The 14,852-nt window shown below is 34.8% G+C and overlaps 2 protein-coding genes across 2 annotated transcripts; both read left to right on the top strand.

Annotated features, from left to right (window-relative positions):
* Nucleotides 1-12,766: 12,766 nt before the first annotated feature.
* Tfb5 (transcription factor B5) lies at nucleotides 12,767-12,976 on the top strand. Its single transcript, XM_090396990.1, has one exon. It carries the CDS (start codon nucleotides 12,767-12,769, stop codon nucleotides 12,974-12,976), a length of 210 nt encoding a protein of 69 aa, XP_090253116.1.
* A 41-nt stretch (nucleotides 12,977-13,017) lies between these two features.
* LOC150104409 (zinc finger HIT domain-containing protein 1) lies at nucleotides 13,018-13,611 on the top strand. Its single transcript, XM_090396989.1, has one exon. It carries the CDS (start codon nucleotides 13,018-13,020, stop codon nucleotides 13,474-13,476), a length of 459 nt encoding a protein of 152 aa, XP_090253115.1. The 3' UTR covers nucleotides 13,477-13,611.
* Nucleotides 13,612-14,852: the final 1,241 nt, after the last annotated feature.

Here is a 14,852-nt window from a genome sequence, read left to right as displayed (position 1 = left end):
ACAGCTCTACTTACTTACTGATCATTGTGTCACTTCCAGCTCATAAATAGGTAAAATTCTAATCCTGAAAAATGCTGTTTTGTCTGAATCCAGCTTGTTCCTCTTCAGGTTTCTTTTCTACAATCCATCTAGATGAATTTTTTTTTAAGAGTGTATGAGAGGATATGAAACAAATGAATAAAAATAGCATGAGAGATTGTGATTATTAGTCATTTGCTGAAGTACGATGTAGGTGAGTTGAAGCAGGGTCAGATTTAAGCATAAGCTAGACAAGCTGTACCTTAGGGCTTCACATTAGAAGGACCTCTGTTTTTGTAGAGATACCTAAAATTTGCTCAGTAGAAGGGGGGGGTCCTCTTAAATGTTATAGCTTAGGGGCTGCAGCTTTAAACTCAGCTTTAAGTTTGAAGCATCAAATTGCAAATGAGGAAATGTATAGTTAGTGAGAGACTATGAATGTGCAGAATGAGTTCAGTGGGTAAAAAGATACCGTGTTTTCTGGTGTATAAGACACACCCAAGAAATTTAATACAATTTTCTGGAAAAAACCTAAACTTTAAAGTATGATTCTGATAAACATTGGTAACTGATTACTCGGATAAGATATTATGAAACTTGAATAGGGACTCCCCGTTCTTAGCCAATGACGTGCTAGAAGTCACATGAAGGTCATGTATCAATTTGATTGCACCATTAACCGCCTACAAAGATCTTGGAACATAAAAGAGAGTGCGTATGACTTTGAAAAGAGGAAACAATCTTTACCTTCATTATATAAGACGCACCCCATTTTTAAGGTAAAAAAGTGCGTCTTATACACCGGAAAATACGGTATATGTAAGGTTGATAGTTTGCATTTGAATTGATTTGGAGTAATGTATCTGGAGGGAAAAGGTTTTGAAGGGGACATAGGTGTGTGTGTCAGTTTATATATACTAATGTTAGAAATTAATATGCATAGAGATGGAATTCAAGTTTTATATTAGTATTTTCAGAGTCACAGATAGAACAGAATGAGGAGAGGATGTTTTCAATTCTGGAAACTTTCTTGAAAGTTTAATTTTCTCAAAGCAGAAGAATTGAGGCCTCTTAGCTTCAGTTCTTCTGTCATTAGCAAAATCTCCTATTGAACGGCATATTAACCCTGTATACATTTCCCAAATCTGTTCAACTTTACCATTCTTGTGTTTGGCCATTTTGGATCTGAAATTTCCCAAAAATGCTCAATGCTGTCCTGAAGAAGGCATTGTGATTAGCAGGTAATGCCTTACACACAGATGTCATTTTCTGCTTAATGCCTTTTCATGTAGGTTTTGAAAACAGTGCAGCTGATGGTCAGCATTGACAGTATAACCTCATACCTACCAGACCAACTTCTCACTCCTCTTTTCCCCCTCTTACCTCTGTGCATAGAATAGTGTTTCTTGATCACTTTTGAAAAGTGCAAGCATTGTTTGCCTGTATATACAAGGCATGGATGTTTCTTTTTTTAACTGCTGAGAACGTATTATTACGGACTCGGAAATACACGCCTACTTTGTTGAGCCCATATATGTATGGTTGGAGTGCCTCCCATATTCAGACAATTTTTTAGTATGGAAAGAATCGTCGTAAGATATTCAAACTTCGCAGGTAGGTTCCTCCATCTATTGCCAACCAATTGAAGTTTATTTGACTTGGGTTTCTTTCCTTGTATAACATCTAAAGAGAAAAATTTGAACTGGTGCAACTAATCATATGCAGCACGATGCATAAGCCATATAAGCCATGTGACTGCGGGGATTTCAGAGATGTCACAATATGGAGTCTACCAGTAAATATCTGCTTTATCTTACTGATGATGAATTGTTAAAACAACAAGTGAGTCAGGAGAAGAATTGTCAGAGTTAAGTGAATTGTGTACTTCAGATGAAGAAGATCCTGGTGATCTAAGTGTTAGAAGCGAGCAAGATATTGACAAAAGTCTCGATACGAACGCACGTAAGCATACCGAAGATGTATTGTTCAAGTGCTGTGATGATGCATTTACTCCAAGTGTACATGAATTTGATAGCAGTAATTCAGGAATAATCACAGGTAATATCACTGATTCTTTAGCTTTAGATATTTTTGAACAATTTTTTATCATAGAACTAATGACAATAGCTCACGAAACAAAAATTTCATACCTTCACCACAAATAATAGACCATCTTCACGACTAAAGCAGTGGAAAAACACCACCCCTCAAGAACTTTACATTTTTCTAGCTATTACGAAAAACTATTTTTCCACCTTCTGGATATGACCATACTCTAAATTCCCACTGTCTCTATAATGTAAAATTTGGAAAAAACACAAACTTAACAGACTACCAACTCATGCTTATCAGGAAAATAATTCAAAAGTACCATATCCTCACCCAGAACAACAGGGAGGTTGAAAGGACGTCCATCACCTGGAGATCAACCACTGCGTCTCAAAGAAAGGCATTTCCTTTCTCTTGAAATTTCTCTCTCTGCATTCTTCTTCTTGAGAAGAAGAAGAATGCAGCTCAAGTTTATGTCTGTTCCAGTACCACTCTTGAGCAGAAGAAGTGTTGTGAGAGCTGGTATAACTGCACCAAATGTGACGTTGGACTCTGTGTACATCCCTGTTTTGAAAAATATCATTGCATGCTAAATTTTTAGGATTTTCATACCCTGGCACTTGGTAGGGTTAGTAATAACTGTGTTGTAAATAATAGTGCTCTTTATATATTTTGATTAATTTCTACATAAATTAATGTGTGTAATTTGCATAATCAAGTGGACACCCCTTGATTATGCAAATTCTATAAAACACTATTATTGCCATTTTTGTGAGTGAACAAGTCGCCCTAGCGCAATTGTAAGAACAACAGAACATTGCGCCCTTCGATTGGAAAAGACCTGGGTTCGATTCTTGTGACTGGGGAATCCTTATGGGCTTTTTCAGTTGAAGCCGAGTTAGCCTATCTCATACGGTGGTAGCAGGGTTTTTTCTCCCGGAAACTCGGGTTTTTCATCCCACATACAGACAAATCGGCCTCCAGAACACACGTAATTTACAGACAAAAAAAAAATACTATTGTTGGTGGTGATGATGGCGTTGATGGTAGTAGTGGAGAGGATGAGATGTATTTAGCAAAGTAGAGTAGTGTGCCCTCCCACAATGAGTCCTTGGACTCCCTGGAGGTGTCACGTGGTAATAATAAGTGTATATCAAGAATGTATGATACTGTCCAGACTTCTTACTTCAGTAAGAATTTTAACTGATTTTATTTATATATTTTTTGCAAAATTAATTCAGCACATGGGATAATGTCAGTAGAATATAAAATCAGCAGTTAAAGGGTTAATGCAGCTGAGTGTCAATCTGAAGGAACTTATCTTTTGTCTTTCCCACTTGGATTGTGAAATTTGTAGGACATTAGTACTTTGAAGTAAATGTTGTAACTCTGCTTTGGAGCCTGAAATGGTTGGAAAAAGTATCAAAACCTGGAAATTTTCAGCCATTTCAGAGTCGCAGTGAAACAGGAATGGGCTCTCTCTCTTTTGTGTGTGAGAGAATGAGTGAGTGTATTAGTCTTTCTATGGACTTTTCATTGAAAAGTTATATAGATGACTGTATAACTTGGAATTGGAGATAGACTGGCCTTATGTGCTTAGTTGCTTTGGTTGTAATTTCAGCCATTTTGTCATTTTTGCATCAAATTTTTCTGCTATGATTCAGCATCTCTGAATTATGAAGCAATGCTTGCATGTTAGCAAAAATTGAAAGGTGCTTCTCAGTGTAGATTCTATTAGCAAATTTTCTGTGCAAAGTTGTGATCATCTGGCTTCATATTTTTACTCAGTCATGAAATAGTTACATTGTTAGCTCTTTTGTAGACAGTTTTCACTAACCTGAAAAGGTCAGAGGCACCAATCAGATATTGTCATTACAAACCTTCATGAATGCATATGTGGGAGGCCCTTTCTGTCATATACAGAACCTCACTGAACCATGCTTTCAACTCATTGTTTATGTACTCTTATTATGAATCAGTAACAGTCAGCATATAAAATTATAGAATTAACTCTTGTATATTTAATGATTACTTCTTAAATTATGATTATTTAAAACTTATGAGGCATGCAGCCAAACAGTTGAGAATTGGGCAGTGTTATTGGTTCACAAGTTTTAAGAAAGAGGTGATCAAATTTAAATCTGTTTAAGTGCAGAATCTTGGTTTGCTTTCAGAGAACTATCTAGTGTTTAATGGTATGGTAAGCAATGCCGGAGTTTGATCCATATCTCAGCAGAAACAACTCGCCAGTCTGAAATAACAAATCTGACAGAAACAAGATACTTGATAGACACAGTAATTCATCCTTGGTGAACAGTAGAAAAAGAGGACATTTTTCCAAATGCTCTGAGGATGGTGCATAGATTAGCACAAACAGCACAGCTTCTTTGCAGTAACGTTCCTTTAAGATAGGATGCATCAACTCTTTTTACATTTGATTGCAGTCTGGTTGAGAGATATTTATTGATAATTTTCTTGATTTCAGCATAGTTATATCCATTATTAGTCCTAGTGATTTTTAATTGAATTCTAACAGAGAGGAATCAATAGACCAGCTAAATCAGTCTTTCTTCTGTATGCTTTGCTTTCCAATAATAAAATAACTTCAGAAGCTCTTGGAATGTGTATCAGCAGCTTGAACAGTTACTATCTGAATACTTGGTGAGACTTTCTCCTAAAGAATTAAATTATGGAAGCCAAGTTCTAACTGCTTGATGATCAGCAATTCAATGTAAATGCACCCTCTGGTTAGCTGGAAAATTTAATTTTGATCTCTACAAAAATCACCCAATTCCATTGCTTTGAACCATAGCCAGAAAAAGTGGAGGTTCATTCCATTTTTTAAAAAATGGAATGAACTTTCACACTTTGTAAAAGTGACCTGTGACATACCAACAAACACATCAGATTTAATAGTGCCATTGAAAACAAGATCAAAGGCACTTAATCCCACTGATATGTTCCAGTGTAGTCTAACTTGACCTTCACTCAGTGAGAATAGGTCATGCAAGGATAACACTAGAAGTTTAAAAAAAAAAAAAAAGCCAAATGGTGGCAATGCTTAACAAGAAAAGGAATGTTAATGTGGAAATCAGTTGCTATTAACACGTTGACTGCCGTAATGTTAAAAAAAATTTGTGATCCCCAGGCCAACTTCTTTTTATTTTACAATTTGCTGAAAGTAACATAAAATAATCATATTTTATGATTTTTTTTAATCTATTTCATGCAGCTAAATAGATTTGTTAAGTGCGAATCATGTGTGCATCGCGCGGCCTGAGAAGAATCACTGACTGGGCCAAGCGGTGCACACGTGATTCGCACTTCACACAAGGTCAAACTTGCATATCTATGACGTGTACAAACAGTTATGTGTTCAGTGTTTTGTCCGGTGGAATAAATTTGTTATAGTGATAAATATTGTTATAAATTGCCCTAATACGGGAGACTACGAAAAAGAACGTTATTTAGAAGCCTTGATAAATGAAGTTCTATCTGACGAACCATACGAATATTTGTCGGAAAGTTACAACAGAAGTGATCTTAGTTCTGTGTCTTCAGATTTTGATTCTCTCATTGCTAGAAAGAGAATAGAAGTATCTACAACTAGTAATACCGAAGTTTTCACTCCTAGTACATCTCAGTTTACTGCTGCTCATTCTGTAGAACAAACAATTGATGATGATGATATTAAAAGAAATCTGCATTTGACTAATGATTCTTCCTCAGATGAAATACTAAAAAATGTGAATTCAACCGACCTACAATGGAATGAAATTACAGGTGATAATCTAAAACATTTTCAGTTTGTGGATAATAATTTCAGAATAAAACAAAATGTTATTATAGAAATGCACGATAAACATCCTGGACTTCTTTTTTATGTTTGTTGATGAAGGACTGCTGGACCTAACGGTACAAGAAACTAACACATACGCTCTTCAAAAACTCAGTAAGACAATTTTACCAAAAGCAAGGATAAGAAAGTGGAATAACACAAATCTCAATGAAATGAAGATATTTTTGGGTCTGCAAATTTGGTTTGGTTTAGTGCAGATGCCAAAATTAGAGTGTTATTGGTCGAATAACATCCTCTATTCTATAGAAATCAAACAAGTTATGTCAAGGAATCGGTTCGATCTTCTTCTCACTAACTGGCACTTCACAGACAAGGGTGGAAATACTTCTGAAAGACTTTATAAAATTACACCTCTCATAAATCATATAAGAAAAAATTTCCAGAAAATAACGACACCTTCGAGTAATATTTGCGTAGATGAAACTTTAGTTCCTTTCCGAGGTCGTCTTGCCTTTCGTCAATACATCAAGAATAAACGACACAAATTTGGCATAAAACTATTCAAATTGTGTATTGAAGATGGATATACATATGATTTCAAGATATACTGCGGCGCAGAAAAGACCAATACTACTAATAGTGTTCCAACTTCAATTGTTATGGGACTTTGTGAAAATCTACTTAACAATGGATGCACAATATTTGTAGATAATTATTATACCAGTATTGAATTAGTGCACAAGCTTTTGAATAGACAAACACACCTTGTAGGCACTTTGAGAAAAATTCGAAAGGTAATTCCACAGGATGTTACCCAGAAGAAATTGAAAAAGGGTGAAATAATTGTTAAAGAAAGTGAAACATGGGTGGTGGTAATAATAGGTCACCTTTGGACATGTAGTTGAAATTCTACCATGCTAACTATATAAACCTGTTTACCAGGCCCCACATTTCCATTACCCATAAGCATTTCATTTAGATATGAATCACGGGTGAACTACACGGCCTGAAAGAAAAATCTTTATGCGAATCAAATATGATTCACGCAACGCATTGAAAAAATGTAGTGTGAATCGTATTTGATTCATACGGCGGTCAATGTGTTAATCGTTGTGGAGACGATTATACAGGCACTGCATAGGAAACAAGTAGGACCCATGAGGTCAACATCAAACCACTGTATGTGCTCTCAGTTCAGCCTCAGTATCAATCACTTCCATCTCATCTGTAAAACCCAGATTTCAGCCCCCTCAAGTACTATTCATTTTAGCTATTCAGTTTGACTTTTCAGTTTGACTATTCAGTTTGACTTTAATCGAAGAGTGGCATCTATATATATGTTTGTTCTGACATACCATGATAGAGAGCATCCAACTTAGAATCACTGAACTTTGACTTTCTTTGGCTGAAAACCGTTCTACCAAACTTATTCAAATTCATTTAATGGTTCTATTGCTCACCATGCTACCAACCACTCTGAACTCTTTAACTTCCTCTCAATGTTGATTTTTCTCCTGTCCCACTTTCCTTTAGTAAAGATATCCTCCTCAGACATTTTAATGTTGATAACATTAACTGGGGTTAGAGATGAGACATCTACCATCGCCAAACATACATAAATTGTTCATATACCTATCAGATAACCCAAACACTCTCCAAATATTCTAGATCATCTCCTGGCTAGAGACCTTTGAGCAGTTTGTAAATTTTATCACTAATTCCTACCCCTTTCACACTCGGATGGCTCTACTGCATCACTATTCAAAGCTAAAGTCAATCTACTGGCTTCATGCTTTTCCTTGAATGCATGCATAGCTGAGGTTGGTAAATTTCACCAATTATTCCATATGCTCAACACTCAATATCCTCTGTCCTTATGCCAGAAAGAGATGATAATCTTGTTTAAATTACACATAAAAAAAAAAAAAAACTGATCCTGATGGCATTACTCCAGTTGTCCTGAAGACTTGTACTCCAAAGCTGACGTCTATTCTATGTCTCCTTTTTATGTTCTTATTCTACTGTTCCTTACCCTGCAGATTTTAATTGGCTCATGTTCAATTAATTTTCAATAAGGGTGAAAAATTCCTATCAAACTGATTTCCAATCTCTCACTTCAATCCTTTCCAAAGCAATGGAGAGAACCATTAATTCTCAATTCCTGCCTTGAAGGCACCAACTAATGAACAGCTGCCATATGCATTCTGCCATTCAGCAGGCAATCTTGTTATATATGTCTATCTCTGCACAAATATCATGGAAAAGTTGGATCTGTAGGTGGATCTGAAGCAGTTGCACTTGATATCTCCAAGGCTTTTGACCAGATTTGGTGCCAAGGCCAATTAAATAATCTCTCATTTGGTCTGCCCATGATTTCTGCAACTGGGTTGACAGAATTCTGATTGTATGCACACTGTTGTGTGTGATGGTGAATGATTCCTTGTTCATTGCACTCATTTCACAAACCTTGCTACATAAATTACCATAACTTAGGAATATCAGCCTCCACAACCCACTGTTCTGATCTCTACGGCATTCTTTAATAGGGGTTCAGATAACTTTTTTTTTTCATCGCTCACAAAACAGTTTTGACGTTATTGCATTTCACAATACTCATATCTGTAGACAGGATGCAATTTCTCTTGGAATTACCTTGACATTTAAACCTCTCTGCATAAACTTCTTACAACTGTTGTTTCCTTGGCATCCAAATAGCTAAAATTTCTTTATCACTAAGGTGTTACTTTATCTCCAAAAACAGCATCTTTTTTCCATTTTTAGGATTCTTTATTTTATTAATGACTTGTCTCTAACCAATTTGCTCCTCCCACTTTTACATACATTTGGTTTCTTCATGCATCTTCTATAAATATTCTATGGCAATTGTTCATGTGAACTAGCATCAGTGATTCTTCCACTCTGCTAAATGCATTGAAATGTGCATAGCTGCCACCCAACACCCCTTCACACTTCAAATTATTAGAACAAGTTTTTTTCCTGTTCTATTCCTTCTGCTGCTGAATTCCGGAACACTCCTTATGTGTTTTCCCAAAGAATACAATACACAGGTTTTCATATGAAACGTGACTGAGTTTCTTCTTTCTCACCTATCTATCCATCCAAGGTATTAATGTACTGTAGACTGACTAACCAACTCTCGTAAATGGGATCAACATAAAACAGATGGAGTGAGCTCGTAAGTTTTGCTAATTCCTGTCTTCTGTGGTGGATGTGAGGATGGATGGATATATCTGCCATAAAAGGAAGATTTTTGATACACAGAAAATTTAATTTGCTTACAGAGGTGCTGCTTATTCAAGTATCCAAAAAAGGAATGCTGTTGATAGACTCGCATTTATCCAGAAATTGTAATTCTTTCTCTGAGTGTAACAAAACAATGAGATAATGTGAAGTGTGAAGCAAAATAAGAGGTTGAAGAAAAATGATAGTTAAGAGTTAACTCCAGATTTTTAGTCTACCAAAGCTTGTGATTGGACTGCCAGGACCATCAGTTTTCTTATGACTTATTTTGCCACATGAAATAGCCTGCAGTTATGGTGAATGAGTTGACAATATTCTCAGGAAAATGGCATGTAAAAATTGAAGAGTTTCTTGGAACGGTTTGTTAGTGGATAGGAAAAAATCACAAGAAATCATTTTTATGTTCCACCAAACATAGTTTTTGACATTACTGATGTGGCCAATAAGGGGTTTGAAGAAGACTAGAGAGAGAGAGAGAGATAATTAGCAGGATAATTGGAAACAATTGTCATTCTGCTAACATAATTACCTTAAGTAGGATAAAATAATCTATGTAAATTGATTTTGAAAAGGCATTTGATTCAATCTCAACAATGGCTATTAGAAGCCCTTAAAAATCAAGCAATTGAAAAAACTTACATTGATGCTGAAACAGAGACCCAAAAGGCTTCACTCTTCGGTGATGTAAAATTATTCAAATTAAGTGGATGTTGAATCCAACATTATTTCAAAGCTGAATATAGTAACTATAAAGGTTTTAACAGATTCAAGCATAAGCAAACCTTTCATGACACATGAAAGACCTATTGTGATGTGACACCACTTGGCAATTCATATAGTAAAGTATAACCTATGCATCACTACAACCTGGGTATTTACATTTTGGGTCTACCTACTCACTGATGAGACCTCAAAAAAGGTCAAAACCGGTCTGGGTAGTGACCCCCACCCCCCATAACTTATAGCATCATATCTTCGCTAAGAGATGTGCTTTACATTATGGAAAATACTGAGGATAGTGATCGGAACTTAATCCACCTTTATTACGAATTGCCTGTGTCACGAAAGGTTTGCTTACGCTAGAATCTGCCAAAACCGTTATAGTATATTCGGCACAAAACTCTTGTAGTTTCTCTATTCGGCTTTGAAATAATGTTACATTGATATACTTAGCCACATATATATATATAAATAAATAAATTGCATCCTTAAAATCAGGAACAGATATGAAATTTCCTATATATATATATATATATATATATATATATATATATATATATATATATAATAAATAAAAAAGGGAGATGCCATTTCACCTAAATTATTTACAGCAGCCCTAGAAGAAATTTTTAAAAACCATAATTCCTCTATTTTCGAAAAACAGAGGAATTATGGTAAATAATTCCTCTGTTTTTGGGTTCTTTACTTTTAGAGTAGTGAATGAGTGGAATGTGCTCCCTGAGTCTGTAGTGGATGCTGTGACAGTGAATGAGTTTAAGGCGAGGTATGATAGATACTGTATGAATGTCAGATAGTTGTGATGAATATGATTTGGGGCCTCCCTCGATGAGTCTAATGACTCCCTGGAGTTGCCCGTAATAATAGTAATAGTAATAATAAGAAAGAACTAAATCACCTGCAATTTACTGATGACATTGTTCTTTTAGGAAACTCTGCAGAAAGTAAAACGAATGGATTAAATATAAACAAGGGCAAAACAAAAATAATGTATAATAAATACATTATTACAAAAAAAAACAGTGGAAAGGGGACAAAATAATATAGCAACCTCCTATGGCCGGCCTGGTTGTCCGAGTGATTAGCGTATCCACTCTCCAGCCTAGAGGCTGTGGGTTCGAATCCTGCTATGGGCATGGATGTTTGTGATTGTCCTACAAACTTTGTGTGGAAAGGGAATCTGTGACCGTACCACTTCTTCTAGCAGAAGACATCGTTGCCAAAACCATGTGAGGTATGCAGTGACCATATGGCATCTACAGACATCAAATGTGAAATTTTTTTTTTAACCTCATATGGAAAACACCATTTGGAAATCTGCCTTAAAAGAAAATATTTGACGGTTGTACACATTTTCAGTCATGACATATGGACGTTAAACATGGATTTTGACTAAAAAATTGATCAAGGATTATTCGGAAGAAAATGGAAAGATCATTACTCAGTATTACCATTCTAGATAGAAAGTGCAATACTTGGATCAGAGCTTGGACTAAGGTGAGAGACATAATAGCCATTAAAAGATCCAAGTGGCAATGGACAGGTCATATTGCAAGAAGTAACACTCAAAAATTGACAAAAATTAACATCAGAATGGTATCCTAGAGACGGAAAGAGAGCTACAGGAATACCAGAGATGGTGGAAAGATGAGATTAAAGAGTTGGCAGAAATTCAGTGGCATAAAAAGGCTCAAGATAGGAATGAAGGGTGGAATTTTGGGGAAGCCTTCATCTAGCAGTGGACTGAAAATGGCTGATGTACCTTGGGGACAAATCTTTTGATGCACTTGAACCATATCAGTGTCAGCATGAATGACATATTGCTTCTCCTGCACTTGTATCCATCATATTTCAATGAAATATCAGTGGTATTACAATTTTAATATGCACTTTGCATCCATGGCAACTGATGTGTATACATGTCAGGGCCAGTTTAAGTTAAAAGAATATCACAACAAATGGCTCTCAAACACTACCTACAAAGCATTTTCTTCTCTTTTTTATTCACCCTCTTATGTTATTTTGAACAGACAGGCAGCCATACAGAGATTAGAATCTGGAAACATTTGAACTACATCAATTTTCTGGGATCTGAGTTTGCCCATGCTTAACATACCATTGATACTACACATGGAGGTCTTTGAAATCAAACCAATTTGCTGCGCTCAAATAATTCAAATCTGATTGTATTTTCCTTTAAACTATGACATGTTTGATCCTCAGCTGTTTTGATTGCATACCTATATTTGAGAAGTAACCATGATTAACTTAGTTTATAGTTTAATGAATACATGTGTAACTCTGTATTTGATTTAAAAATATTAATCATCTTTGAACTCCAATAGTGTTCTCTTGTTTACTTTTCTCTGTCAAACTAAAAGGGGTAAGTAAATATGTTGGCTTTGAATGTAGTTAACCGATCTCTCTCTGATCTCCTATAATAAGAAGAAAATGTTGGAATTAATAATTGTATAGTTTTTTTACGTGTTGACTGTTATTTAATTCATATTGTCTACTGCACACATTCCCTTAAAACATCTTGCTTTCATGCTCTACTCCTTTAAATTAGCTCACACTGTAGCTAATTTAAACAAATTAGATACCTTCTAGGGACAATGTTCTCTTCTCCTTTTTCTCCATTCACTGAGAAAGCTTTTTCACATTAATCTAGCTTCCTCATTATTTATTATTCTGTCGATATCAACATAGTTTTTCTCTTACATTTATTTCAGAATGATGCAGTTGTGAAGAAGTTGGTGTTAGAACCCTACTTGGGAAATGAAGGAAAAATTATATTATGAACTTTTTTAATTGAAGTCTCTTGAATAATTTACAGTTCTTACTGCTAATGTTCTTGAATTATTTGGATTATAGTTAATCTAAACTTTTTGTTTTGTGTCAATGATTAACATAAATGTCTTGTTTTTCAGTGATCCTGCAATGAAGCAGTTTCTTTTGCATTTGGATGATACTAATGCACTTCACAAAAAGTTCATTATTCAAGATTTAGATGAAACTCATCTTTTTGTTGCTTCAGAAATACTCGAAACACTCCAAAATCGAATTGATGAATTGATGGATCAGATTTCTTATCCCTTAGCTGAAAAATAATTACCAGTTAGCTGTTATACAATTAATTAAATATAGCTACAATGGTAGATAAGCGAGAATCCATCAGAATTAAAGATGTTAATCAGCGAAGAATTTTAGATGAGGCGACTCGATGTCGTCGTCAGCGGAAAGCACTGGAAGCCTTGGAACAAGATAATTTTCATGATGATCCACATGCAAATTTAGTAATGCATAAAAAGGCACCAAAATTTGAAGAAACATTGGAAAATAAAAGGAGACGTAAATTTAAAGGAGAACCATTTAAACAGAGATTTAGAAAGAATTTTGCTGCATTACTTGAGGAAGAACAAATGAATGCAGGGGAGCCTCCAAATTATATGACTGCATGTGTACCTTCATCCAAGTTTCCAGATCGAAATTTTTGTTCTGTTTGTGGCTTCCCTTCAAATTACACTTGTGTTCAGTGTGGAGCTCGCTACTGCTGTGTGAAATGCCTTGGAACTCATCAAGATACACGCTGCTTGAAATGGACTGCATGATGTGATTGATTTGTGTGCGTGTTGAGGGGAGGTGCTAATGGAAATCGATTTTAAAGAATCGGAATTTTTGAATATCTGTTGTGCAAAAATAGAAATCCTGTAAAAATTCAGCAATAAAATGCTACTAGAAATCTTTTCCTGTATTTATAATCACTTGAAATAAATATTTTTGATTCTTTTCTCTTAATTAAACCAATAGTTTTATTTTTAAAAATGTCACATAATTCTAATCATGATTAATTCTGTTTACTAGTATCAGTATGGTTTTTTTTTCTTTTTTCCTTTAACTTTGTACCTGTAATTTTGACTCTTAAATGTGAATAGCATTTTTCTCTGCCTCTGCAGCTCTGAATAATTTTGTGGATTCTGAACAGTGGTTGTATGTGTATGCTTCACTTTAACACATAGGTAAAGGATTGAAAGGAGAATGCAATCCATTGTCAAGTCTAATTTATTAACACAGTGTAAAAAAAACGCTATCTCTGATCCAAAGTCTTCCTCTTCGTGCATTAGTTGTAATATCTGTTCAACCAAAACTTCATCTTCTTTAATAGTATCTTTTCTATTATTAATCTTTTCTAGGTCTTCCTGTTCTTCTCTTATTCTTTGATTTCCAACTATAGACTTGTTTTATTATTCCATCTTCCACTTTTTCTCTCCACATGTTCAATTCATTTTATTCTTCGGGTTGCTACCCAGTTGTTTATTGCTTGCATTTCACATTGTTTTCTTATATCTGCATTGATTATTTTATCTTGTCTAGTTTTATTTACTATTTTTCTTAATATATTCATTTCACCTGTATTTTAACATTTGTCTTGTTTCTGCATTATATGTCATAACAGGCCTGATCACTGCTTCATAAATCCTGGTTTTTGTCTCTACTCTAAGATGTTTATTTTTCTATATTGTTTCATTCAAGCATTCTGATATTCTGGCAGCTTTTGCAACTTGTTTTCTGACTTCTAGATGTGGCCTTCCTTCTCAGTTGTATACCTAAATAGTTGTAATTCATTATTTGTTCAATAATAGTACCTTCCAATTCTAATTTGCATATATGTGGTTCTTGTGATATTGTCATACATTTTTGTTTTAGTTTTTGATATCTTCATATTATATAATTTTGCTGCTTTGCATGTAGTAATATTTGTAGCTGAGTTTCATTTTCTGCAATTAATAGTACATCATCTGCATAACATATAGTTCTTATTATTCTATTATTTATTTTCACACCTGTACTTTGTATTTTATTAACTTTTTGTATTATTTCATCCATTATTATATTGAATATTGATGGCTTAAAGAGTTTGTTCTAATGCCATTACTAATTTGTATCTCTTTATTTATTTTTCCTTGTGTTTTTATTATACAGCTAT

This window comes from Typopeltis vanoorti, chromosome 8, assembly GCF_054136105.1.
Source record: "Typopeltis vanoorti isolate ZY-2024b chromosome 8, IOZ_Tvanoo_1.0, whole genome shotgun sequence".
Taxonomy (NCBI): Eukaryota; Metazoa; Arthropoda; class Arachnida; order Uropygi; family Thelyphonidae; genus Typopeltis; species Typopeltis vanoorti.
This window is presented reverse-complemented; position numbering and strand designations above follow the sequence as displayed.